The following is a 12499-nucleotide window of genomic DNA, read 5'->3' as shown; positions in this document are numbered from 1 at the left end:
AGTATCTTCCTTTTTCTTGGATGTCTACGACGGAATCATCACCGAACTTGACTCTTCCAACTATTGTCTCGTCCAACTCCGAGAACTGGCTTCGGCTCGCGGTCATGTGGTTACTTGCACCCGTGTCAAGATAGCACAAGTTGTTCCAATACACTATTTCCTTAGTTCTAACACTAGGCTTAATGTTCACCTCATCCAAAATGATCTCCTCTGTCACATGCTTCATGCCTTGCAAGGGTTCACATACTTCTGTCATGAGTAGCTTCGGCTCATCATCATCATCTTGTTTCTCCACAAGATGGGTTGTCATGAGTAGTGTTGGCTTATCATCATCATCTTGTTTTTCCACAAGATTGGCTTCTCATCCTTCTTCTTAGATCAGCAATCATAGACATAATGACCGAAATAATAACAATTATAGCATTTCACCTTGGTCTTATCAAATTTCTTCTCTTGATGAGTGCCTTCATTTCCACTGATATCATCACTGTGTCCGCGTCCACGCCCACGGCCACGCCAGTTGCTTCCTCCTCGTCCTCTCAACGAGTTGGACACACCTTCATCTTCTTCTCTCGCCTTCCATTCGGCCTTTGTCAATAGGATTTGTTCTTCTTTCTCATCCTCGTAACCCCGCAATCCCTCTTCATGGGCTTTAAGCAACTCGATGACCTCCTCCACAGTCATCATTTGGAGATTGTCGAACTGCTCAATCGTTGATGCAATCTGAATAAACTTGGAATGAACAGCACGAAGGAGCTTCTTGACGACGTAGGCCTCCTCCACCTTGTCGCCCAGTGCACGAATTTTGTTGACTATTATGGTCAACTTTGTGGCAAAGTCATCAACCGTCTTCGCTTCACGCATGCTTAGACCTTCAAACTCATTTCTTAGAGTCTAGATCTTTTACTCCTTGGCATGCTCGGCGCCCATGTGCATTGTCTTCAACATCTCCCATGCCTCCTTGGCCGTCTCCTTCTCAGCCAACACAAGGAGCGTCTCCTCGCTAATACCCTAATAGATGGCAGCAAGGATCTGATCCTTCCGAATCACTATCTCCTCATTCGGATCAATAAGCTCAATGGCATCCCACACGCCTTGCGCACGCATGTACACCTTCATCTTGAGCGCCCATGCCGAGTAGTTACGGATACTGGAGGGTTACTGTCCCGTCTCTTGTTGGAGCCTTCAATGTTGTCTTATCGACAGTTATTTCACTCTTTGATGATGAACCTGACAAGATTTTTGGGATCTACTCCGAACCTTGCTCTGATACCAAATGTTAGAAAAATAAGAGAAAAACTCACAATGAACACTAAAAAGGAAGAGAATATTTTTTGACGCAGTCAACAAACTCATGTCCTTTGTATCTTTTTATTATTGATAATTAAATTCAAACTAAGTTACCTTGCCACCAAGAAACTAAACAGATTCAAACTAACAAACTTATCTAAACATAATTTTAAATACAAATGCAATTTATAAAATAAGAATGGTCATAACTGCAAACTTAAATACATAAATGCAACAATGCCTAAATGTAATATATAAATAACATAGGGTCCTAAATGCAATAACAAGATTAACTCTAACAGTGCATACGCTTCCGAAAAAGAGAAAATACCACCCATCCTATCCCTCCCACAAAAATAATGACCACCACAGCTTCAAAGATATTTACCGGCAGGTTAGAGAAAGAACCCCAGTTGTATTTGATTTCCATGTCAGCACTAACATCATCTCCCAAGCCGCCAGTTATGTTGGAGGAGGAGAAGGCAGCCCGTCAGGAGAAGAAAGGGGGGGATTGTGGGTGACCGAGGGCCCGCACACAGAGAGAGAGAGAGAGAGAGAGAGAAATGAGGAGGAGGAGCATAGTGGAACAGTATATATATATATAGTTATAGTTTACTCTGCATTAATTTATATATATATATATATATATATATATATATATATTTTAGATTATTAAAAAAAATTAACTTTTACATTTACTCCCTCCGTTCTTTTTTATCTGTTGTGAATAACTGAATCTCACAAACCAAGAAACTTCGTTATTTCACATAATATAATAAAAAATTAGTTATCTTCCCAAAATTACCTCTAATTTATATCTTCACATTTCTTTCTCATATTAAATTTCAAGAAAAGAATTAAATAGAGTGTTAGGGTAATTTTAGAAAAAATAATAATAAATGTTTCTTGATGTTTAAAAATGACAGATAAAAAAAAACATGAGTTTATAACAAATAAAAAGGAACTTAGCGAGTAATATTTTATAAGATTTTCTTAAAAAAATTTAGATTATTATTATATAAGTGATTTAATATATAAATAAATAAATAAGAAAATAGTTATTAACGCTAGTTTCTTTTTTAGGGGAAAAAAATAACAACCATATATATATATAATTTTAACCTTAATTAATTAGGTTGGGACAAACCTATATTTTTTGAACTTTTCATTTGAGGAAAAGAAATCAATTTTAAATATGGTTATATTTGTAATATTTTTTAAGAATTTCTTGTTCATGTAAACTTTGTTATTTTAGGAGATGTATAATATATAAATAATATTTACAGATATAGAAATATGGTAATAAAAATAGTTAGCAATACATTTTTTTTACTTAATTTAATTACAGATAAAACAAACTTTAATTAAAAGATTTGCATAAATTTTTCATATATATTTCAGTTTATTAAAAAAAAATAACTTTTAGATGTAATATTTTATAAGATTTTTTTTTATAAAAATATAGATTATTAGTGCGTCATCTTTTATCCTCTCACTGTCTGTAGTTGGTCTCTTGTTATATCATGGCTCTTTGCACCTTACATTTTCAATCTTTCTGGAGTGGAGTGACAAAAGTACAGTTTGATGCCATCACCCCCACTTTTTTTTTAATCTATTTTCTTATTATTATAGTTTGTTATAAGAACATTTATTTTCAGGCTTATCATTCATTCTAGTTTAGTTCAACAAAACAACTTTTTTTAAATATTGATTTCCTAATTTGATATTTATTCATCGCATGTGAAACACATTGACAGGACCAAAGTTTACATAAACAAAAATATTGAGATAATGATGTTTATTTTAATTTGGTTAGGATACTTTTGATTTAAATATTTAAGTTAGTTGTGTGTTGATTAAAACTCAAATTATCAGAGATTATTTTTTTCAGATTTTTGCATTTATAAAGACTTCAGTTGTTATGAATAAAGTGTGTAGTTTTTATCATCTTTTCTTTTAAATTATCAGTGGTATTAGTGGTATCAGAGCGAGGTTTTCAACAAAAGGGAGAGTTCTTTGTAGTGAAGAAATTCACAATATCTGCAGACAACTTTGTGCAACTATCTATTCCATGTTTTGATGGTCACTACGATCATTTGAGCATGTTAATGGAAAATTTCTTAAAATCCAAAGAGTATTGGAATATTGTTGAATTCGGAGTTACAAATCCAAATGTTGGAGTGGTACCTACGGAAGCACGATGGAAGAAACTTGAGGCATCAAAGTTAAAAGACTTAAAGGCGAAGAATTACTTATTTTAGACCATTGATCGATCTATCTTGGAGACAATTGTTTGCAAAAACTCAAGGATATATGTGATTCAATAAAGAGAAAATATCAAGTCTCATCAAGAGTGAAGCGTGCGCAACTTCAAACCTTGAGAAGGGATTTTGAAAATCTACAGATGAAGGATGAAGAATCTGTTAACAACTATTTTGCAAGAACCATGGGGTTAGCCAATAATATGCGTTTTCATAGGGAGAAGATGGACAATGTTGCTATTGCTGAAAAGATATTGCGATCTTTGACAGTAAAATTTGACTACATAGTCTGCTCAATTGAAGAATCAAAGGACAAAGATGCACTCTCCATTGATGAACTTCAAAGGTTTTTATTAGTTCATGAACAGAAGATTAACTGCAATTTTACTGCTGAGGAGCAAGCTTTGAAGGCCTCTACAACCAACAACTTCTTAATATTATGAGGTAGAGGTCAAGATAGAAGTAGCGGAAGAGGAAGAGCAGATAGAGGCTACAAAAGTAGCAATAGAAATACTGATTATGGTTATCTACAAAGTAAAGGAAGAGGGCGAGGTCAACAGTTTGATAAATCTAAGATTGAGTGCTTTAGATGTCATTGATTTGATCATTATCGTTTTGAATGTTACACCAAGCTACCTAATGACAAAGATAAAGGAGAAAAGTCAAATTTTGCAGAAAATAAAGAAGCGGAGACTTTACTAATAGCAATTCAAGATTGTTACGAATCTCACAAGTCAGATATTTGGTTTATGGACACTAATTGTAGCAACCATATGTATGGAAGTAAGTTCTTCTTTTCTTATTTAAATAAAGATTTTCACTCTACCATTAGCTTTGGAGATTGTTCTATGGTGAATGTGATGAATAAGGGTGATATTTATATAAAAACCAAGAATGATTTATAGAAAAAATTTCAAAAGTTTTTTATGTTCCTGATTTGAAAAGTAACTTGTTGAGTGCTGGTCAATGGCAAGAGAAAGAATATACAATTACTATTTAAAAGGGTACTTGTGAAATATATGATTCTTGTAGAGGTGCAATTGCAATTGTGCCCATGAGTTCAAATAGGTTGTTTCTTATAAAAATTGAATGTGCTCAATCTTGTTTGATGGCTAAAATAAAATACTCCTCATGGCTTGTGCCACTCCTCATGGCTAAAATAAATGTTCTTATAGCAAACTTTAATACTAAGAAAATAGATTAAAAAAAAAAAGTGGGGGTGATGGCATCAAACCGTACTTCTGCCACTTCACTCCGGAAAGATTGAAAAATATAAGGTGCAAAGAGCCATGATATAACAAGAGACCAACTACGAGACGGTGAGAGGATAAAAAGATAACGTACTAATAATCTATATTTTTTTATAAAAAATCTTATAAAATATTACATCTAAAAGTTAATTTTTTTTAATAAACTGAAATATATATGAAAAATTTATGCAAATCTTTTAATTAAAGTTTGTTTTATCTGTAATTAAATTAAGTAAAAAAATTGTATTACTAACTATTTTTATTAACATATTTCTATATCTGTAAATATTATTTATATATTATATATCTCCTAAAATAACAAAGTTTACATGAACAAGAAATTCTTAAAAAGTATTACAAATATAACCATATTTAAAATTGATTTCTTTCCCTCAAATGAAAAGTTCAAAAATAGGTTTGCGCCAACCTAATTAATTAAGGTTAAAATTATGTATACGTTGTTTTTTCCCCTCAAAAGGGTAGCGTTAATAACTATTTTGTTATTGTTAGTTCCTCCGGTGTGGTTTATGGGTATTAAGTAACACTTAAGCACTCATAGAAGTCTCACACAAACCAATAAAAAAAAAACACACAAACAAACACAAGGAGACACACAACGTTGGTAACCCAGTTCGGTGTCCACTCGCCTACGTCTGGGGGGCCAAGCCCGGAGATAAACAATCCACTAAAAAAGGTAAAAATAGATGAGTACAAACACTTGTCACTCACACTCTCAACAATAAATATCATTACCCTCTCTAGATTGTCTGGTGCTCACACACTCTCCTCAAAGAGTCACTCAAGAGTCACACCTACAATCTACGAGCAAGGTAGCTTATATAGACGCCTCAACGTCCCAAATATAGCACATACCTCTTTTAGAATCTCCGCGGCTACTAATTAAAAACACCGCTGAAATTAAGCATTGCGAACTCCCTGTTGTAACATGAATTGCAACATGGCTCCCGATCAGCGACTTGATCGATTTCGGTTACGTTCGGGGACGACCTCAAGACCCATCAACCTCTCGGTCATGCTTAGTCCGAGTCGATGCGACCAAATCTCACGATCCCGATCGCGACGAACTAGCCTACCTCCTCGGTTCCTCATCACGCAGTCCCTCGCAGAGGCGCTCGTCCTTGTGTGTCTTCACGAAACTTGCCAAACTTAGTCTTCAATTCACCTAAATTTGGTCTTCAAAGATTCTCCAAACTTGATCTTCAATTCACCCAAGTTTGGTCCTCAAATCTTGCCTTCAATAGATCTTCAATCAATCAATTCAATCATCAAGGATTCTTCAAATCATATCTCCTTCATTCACACCATGAATAGATCTTTCTTTAATTAAGCTCCACCATATTTAGTCTTCAATCAAATCACCTAAATATGGTCTTGATATGATCTTGTCTTCAAGTTGTAATGCATTGCCAAAAATAACTCCACCAAGATCTTTAAGATATTTGGCTCCATGTTAGAGACTTATTAAAAATAGCTCCACCAAGATCTTCAAGATGTTTGCCTTGCACTCCAAGTCTCCTTGCCATGTCACCATGCTTGCCACACCATCAATTATGCTTTGTCACCTTGGTTGCCACGTCACTTGGTCTAGGTGTCAAATCATGCCAATAAATAGTGCGGTTATACTAACAGTTATATATTTCAGTGTCTTATTTATTTATTTATATATTTCATGGGATTAATTATTTTGTGTTACAATATGATAAATGCACAAATCACAGTAACATGAAAGTGCATGTGCTGAATCTGCTGATAGAGAACAGGGTATCATGCATTTAACAGGGAGTAAAAAATATGATGCATGAATGCAAAAGGTTTTTAACAGCATATCAGTGAAAATTAAATTAAATAATACTATAATATTTGAATCTGGTTTCATTATTTTCCAACCCCAAAGGCAGGCAATAAGTTAGTCACGGAATTTAATAAAAAAAAATTATTTTTTCCAACTAATTATATATCTAACATCCGAATATGGGCATTATATATAAATGAGACTTTAATTCTGTTAAACATGATTAAAAGAACCATTTATGCAATTCATAATTTGTAACAAATTAACACATCAAAAGGTGTTCCATATATATATATGGTGTGCTTGTAGTTGTAGATATATACTAGATCATCCTCAGCTCTTTTATTCAATAAATTTCAATATTAAAAATCTTGAATTTTCTTCAACTCTATTCTTATACGTCTTCCCAACACTCACTATCTTTGCTGTGAAGTTCGCCATCCAGGACAATCCTTACACACACACACAAAACGCAAACATATAAATACACATATTAATTAATAATATTGCACACCATTCTTAATTTTGTCCCTTAAAAGAAGACAACAATAAGAGTGCATCCAGTACTAGTCCTTCACAATATGATATACTCAAGATATATATATATATACATAAACATTCTGAATGCTTTAATATGTAGCAAGGACATATATATATTGCATGAGATCTGTTTTACTTCACAATATATCTAGATGTTATTTGTTTCACACAAAGGCATGATATTCATTCCACTCTTTTAACTTATCAACCTTGATTTCTTGATTTGAAACACAAGAACTAACTAATATTAATCCATGTAGATATATACTAATTAGTATATAACATCATAATGCTCATGCATGTGGAATTGTGAACTCTTTGGGGCCATTGTGTTGCCTTCTCTAGGGACATTTGCTTGTTTTTTAAGGTATGCAAGCTGTTCTCAAACTTACGTTGGTAAGCACACAAGCAATGATATTAATACAATTAGTTTTGTATATTTAATTAAACTATATAATATAAAAAACACCAAAAAAAAATAATTATAAACAATTAGAAATCCAGTGTGGTGATAACCCTCATGTAACGTACACACATTAGTATTCTAATTATTTTATATGATATTTAATCCAATTAATAAATTTTAAAAGATCAATAAACCATTGTAATCCCTCCGTTCTTTTTTATTTATCATATTTATCTAATTCACATTGATTAAAAAAAATTAGTTAAAATTAGAGGGTTACATATATTTTATAAAAAATTTTATTATTTTTCAAAACTACCCCAATTTAAAATTATATTAATAGAATATATAATTTAATATTTAATTGATTGTGATTTATTAAAAATTGTATAATTACATTAAATTAAAAGATAAATTTTAAAAAATTATTTAATATTACACAAAATTTTTAATGTGATAAGTAAATAAATAAAAAAAAACAAAGAAAAACTCTAAAACATGATAAGTAAAAAAGACTAACCCGATGTATTTGTCTTTTCATAACCAAACTGACACTTGTCATTTTTTGAAAAATAAAAAAATAAAATCAAGGTTAATATTTGGCGGGAAATAACTCCCGCTCAACAAACAACTAACTAAACTTAAAGCGGTCAAGACGACCAAAATCTCCGTTCTCACGCGCGCTGTCCCTGTCACTATCGTTGACTTTGATGGCTTTTCATCGACCACTTACACGCCGTCAAAGTTAACAGCTGTCTCTACGTCCTCCGTTATTGCGGCGCACGTTGTTTCTAACATTCAATGCACCTCTAAACAACCATTAATGTTTTTTTTCCTTTTATATTTATATATATACATGAATAAACAATTAACCTTATTAAATATTTAATTATAATTATGGAAAGAGTAGCCATGGCATGAGGTTTGGCACGTGAGAGATTGAATGAGGAAGCGAAGTGGGTCGGTGAGTCGGTGACCCATGCCAAGAGCACGTGAGAGTGAAATGGGTTATCACGTGATGGAGAGATGTGACCATAGAACTCATATGTCCAGCATTTTAAATTTTTTTATTAATATAATTCTCTAAACAGTCTATATTTTTTTAAACTTATTGGAAAAAATAAAAAAATTATTTAAAAATTTATACCTTATAAAATTATTACTCATGAGCACGTGATCTACGATACTTTATTTTGAACATTCGATGTTGCCGTGTCGCTCATCTAATAATAAAATAAAACGTGTCTTTATTGATTTTGGAGATAGTTTAATTATCAGTTAAATAAAATGTACCCATCTAGAATAACTGACACACCCAGTAAAATTTTAATCAAATATTATTAAAAATTCCTGATTTTAAATATTTATAAAAAAAATAATGATTTTTTTTCCCATGTTCTCATGAAAATGTTAATATGTGAAAATATTTTTATATAAAAACAATAATAAAAAATTTAGTTGAGTGTTGACTGTTATATAAATTAATATATATATATATATATATCATTTTTTCCTAAGTCTGTGTTTATTTTATGAATGTAATTAGTGATTAGGAGGGTGGACATGAGGAGAGGAAATGGGACCAATGATGCATGGCAAATGAAAAAAGTCAGACAAGAAGAGCACATAAGCTTGTCAGTGTGTTGGATGAGTGGGTCTCATTAAAAACAACATTTATAGCACTAATAAGCCTCAATACCGACAATGTCTCTTGTTATCTTAAAACAATAATGAGGGTTAATTAATGAAACACTCCACACTAACAACAAACAAAATCAATGGAGTTGGCTAAGGGTGGTGGGCCCAGTGTCAGTCAACAAGAAGACGTGGGTCCAGTCAGACGTGTTGACCCGACCGGTTTGCACGGCATGTGACCGTGTTATCGTACTAGTGTTCCTTTGCAAGGGCTCATCCTCCAATATAAAGCAACCCCCTCCCCCAAATCCACCTCTTCAATGGAGATCCATTAAAAATTTATATATATATATATATATATATAGAACCAAACTCAAGGGAAAGAGCTAGTTTGTTTTAGTCTTCCACTTTAGATCAAGAGAAACAAAGACATGGAATGGCCTGGTTCATTAGATGAGTACCAAAAGCTTGTCACTAGGATGAACACTCCCAGGTATTCTTCTTCTTCTTCTTCTTTATTTCTCTTTTATGGTAAAGAAAACATGATCATTGTAGCTAGACATAGAGAGTTTAAACATAATCTTTGAGTACTAAAAGTGATTAACAACTTGCTAATTCTTTTATTTATTTATTTATTTATTTATTTTTTAAAGGGTGGTGATTGATAACAAAGTAAGTCCAAGTACCACTATAGTAAAACTCCATAGTGCTCGGAAGCATGGTGTTCTTCTAGAAGCCATACAAGCACTCTCAGACCTCAACCTCTCCATCACCAAAGCCTACATCTCCTCCGACGCTTCCTGGTTCATGGACGTCTTCCATCTCACCGACCACCTCTCCGATAAGCTTTCCGACGACCCTCACCTCCTCTCCCTCATTCATCACTCCCTCCTCACCGCCGCCACCTCCGACCACCTTTCTCACCCCACTTCACCACCACCACTTCCTAACACTTCTCTAACAGCTCTAGAGCTCACTGCCGGTGACCGGCCGGGGCTCCTCTCCGACCTCTTCGCCGTCCTCGCCGACCTTGATTGCTCTATCGCCGCCGTCAAGACCTGGACTTTCAACGGTTGCATGGCTTCTCTCCTCTTCATTCACAACGTTGACTTTGACCAAAACCCCACCAAGCTCAACGTCATCATCACTAGGCTTCGCCACGTCATCAACGGCGATGTCCAACCAACCTCCACGGCCGTGTCCCACTCCGACCGTCGTCTCCACCAACTCTTACTCCCTGAACAACCATCCCAGTCAACGCCGTTGACAGTCTCTGTTACTATACAAAACTTGGTCAAACGAGACTACTCCGTTATTAACATTCAATGCCGTGATCGTCCCAAGCTCTTGTTCGATGTTGTTTGTGTTCTCACCGACATGAATTATGTTGTTTTTCATGGTACGGTTAGCACTGACGGTGATAAAGCACATCAGGTAAGAGCATAACTAATTAATAACAGTTAATTTTTTTTTTTTATCAAATATGAATATTAATTAATAAATGTAAATGTTTTTGCATGCATGCATGCAGGAGTTCTACGTACGTAATTCTGACGGGAAGATAATTGGAACAGAAGAAGAAAAGGAAAGAGTGGTGAAGAATTTGAGAGCAGGGATAGAGAGAAGAGCAGAGAAAGGGTTGAGGTTGGAGATATGTGCAGAAGATAGACATGGATTGTTAGCTGATGTTACTAGGGTTTTGAGAGAGAATGGGTTATCCATAACAATGGCAGAAGTCATGAGAATGGAAGAGAAGGTGGTGAAGAGTGTGTTTTATGTTGATGATGTTGCAGGGTGTAATTTGGTGAGTGATAAGGTGATTGAAATGGTGAAAGAGAGGATGGGGAATGGGAGTTTGAAGGTGGGGGAAGTGGTGAAGAAGACTTTGGGAAGGAGGAAGGTTGAGGAAGGTGGTGGTGTAGGACTTGTTTATTTGGGTAGTTTTGTTAGGAGAAATCTTTATAATTTAGGGTTGATAAGGTCTTGTTCTTAGTAATTAATGGTGTTTTGTTTTTTTCATGTTGTTTTACACTTTTACTTCATTTGTACATATTAGAGAGAAAGAGATGACTTGAATGTTTGTTTGCTTGTTTGTTTGAATGTGTGTGTATGTTAGTGGGATGCATGCTTGAGTTGAGTTTTTAACTTTATACAAACATTTCAAACTTTAAATCATTTGAAATTATTTAGTATATATATATATAAAATGAAGTTATAAACAAAAGAAAAGGAAAAGGTAGCGATGAAGGTGGCGTGCAAAGCGGGAGTATCATGCGGCTCAAAATAGGTTCAACGATGCTTGTCTTTTCAAGTCCTGGCCTTGTTTTCCGCTGCTCCCTCTCACGTGCTTCGCCATTTTTGCATATATACCCCTTCACAAACTCATAATTCAATTTTTATAATATATATATAATATACAATTTAACTTGTTTTTTGAAAGAAGAAATTTGTCTATAAGATTCGTGAATTTTATATATATATATATGGATTGGAAGGACGTGGTGAATGAGAGAATGAGGTGGTCTGAGTTGAAACCCTAAAAAATTGGAGAATAGACCAAATGAAGGCAAAAGAATCCATTTGTAGTACTGTTGTTTGTTGTGAGTGTCTTCCAATAAAGATTCTCATGCTTTTTTATTACTAATATTTTGAGCTTCAAAGTTCAAAGGATTGGCCGGCGTTTTCTTTGGATGATATTGCAAGGCATCTCTGAAGCTCTATATTTGTCCAATATTATACAAACTTTGTCTTTATTTTTGTTAATTATAATGTGTATCACCTGCCATTATCCACCTTCCTTTTGCCTTTTTTTTCCCCTTTCAATATTCTTGGAGTTATATATATATATATATATATTGATTTTGCAATTTGTTAATTACTTCTGCAAGGAATATTTAGGTGAATATATCCTTACTGTATCAAATAAAAAAAATCCATGATAGTCACAAATTATATAATTAACAACCACATAATATTGTCTTGTTAAATAAACCCAAATTTTCTTAAATGGAAAGAAAACTGATTTGAGAGAAAGATACTCACCACTTATATGTACGTAGATTTTTTATCTAATAGCTAATATAAGACTGATTATGAGCTTATTACATAGATCTTCAATCAAAGTTTGACACTCTCAAATGGCCAGGCCTTGTCAAGCCACACGCACGTAACTGGTTAGGCTGTTTGAGAGGCCCGTTTAATCTAATTTTTCATTTAAGGATGATCAAAGTTTAAACAGTCTATAATATCCGATTTCATCTAGGGGTATATATATGATGTTATCCATGCATAGGTTAGAGGACTT

At 33.8% G+C, this 12499-nt stretch overlaps 1 protein-coding gene across 1 annotated transcript; it reads left to right on the top strand.

Annotated features, from left to right (window-relative positions):
• The first annotated feature begins 9569 nt into the window (after positions 1 to 9569).
• LOC120256185 (ACT domain-containing protein ACR8-like) lies at positions 9570 to 11220 on the top strand. The gene is made up of 3 exons (XM_039263931.1): positions 9570 to 9688; positions 9849 to 10629; positions 10727 to 11220. Exons 1-3 carry the CDS (start codon positions 9627 to 9629, stop codon positions 11186 to 11188), a joined length of 1305 nt encoding a protein of 434 aa, XP_039119865.1. The 5' UTR covers positions 9570 to 9626; the 3' UTR covers positions 11189 to 11220.
• Positions 11221 to 12499: the final 1279 nt, after the last annotated feature.

Source organism: Dioscorea cayenensis, unplaced genomic scaffold (genome assembly GCF_009730915.1).
Source record: "Dioscorea cayenensis subsp. rotundata cultivar TDr96_F1 unplaced genomic scaffold, TDr96_F1_v2_PseudoChromosome.rev07_lg8_w22 25.fasta BLBR01001330.1, whole genome shotgun sequence".
Taxonomy (NCBI): Eukaryota; Viridiplantae; Streptophyta; class Magnoliopsida; order Dioscoreales; family Dioscoreaceae; genus Dioscorea; species Dioscorea cayenensis.
Note: the sequence above shows the minus strand (reverse complement) of the source record. Positions and strands in the feature narration are given on the sequence as shown.

Bases quoted from the DNA above. Each gene is read 5' to 3' on its own strand.
- LOC120256185 (XM_039263931.1), top strand. From the start codon at position 9,627: ATGGAATGGCCTGGTTCATTAGATGAGTACCAAAAGCTTGTCACTAGG. The intron at 9,689-9,848 runs GTATTCTTCTTC...TATTTTTTAAAG, and splicing joins ACTAGGATGAACACTCCCAG to GGTGGTGATTGATAACAAAG. The intron at 10,630-10,726 runs GTAAGAGCATAA...GCATGCATGCAG, and splicing joins ACGGTGATAAAGCACATCAG to GAGTTCTACGTACGTAATTC.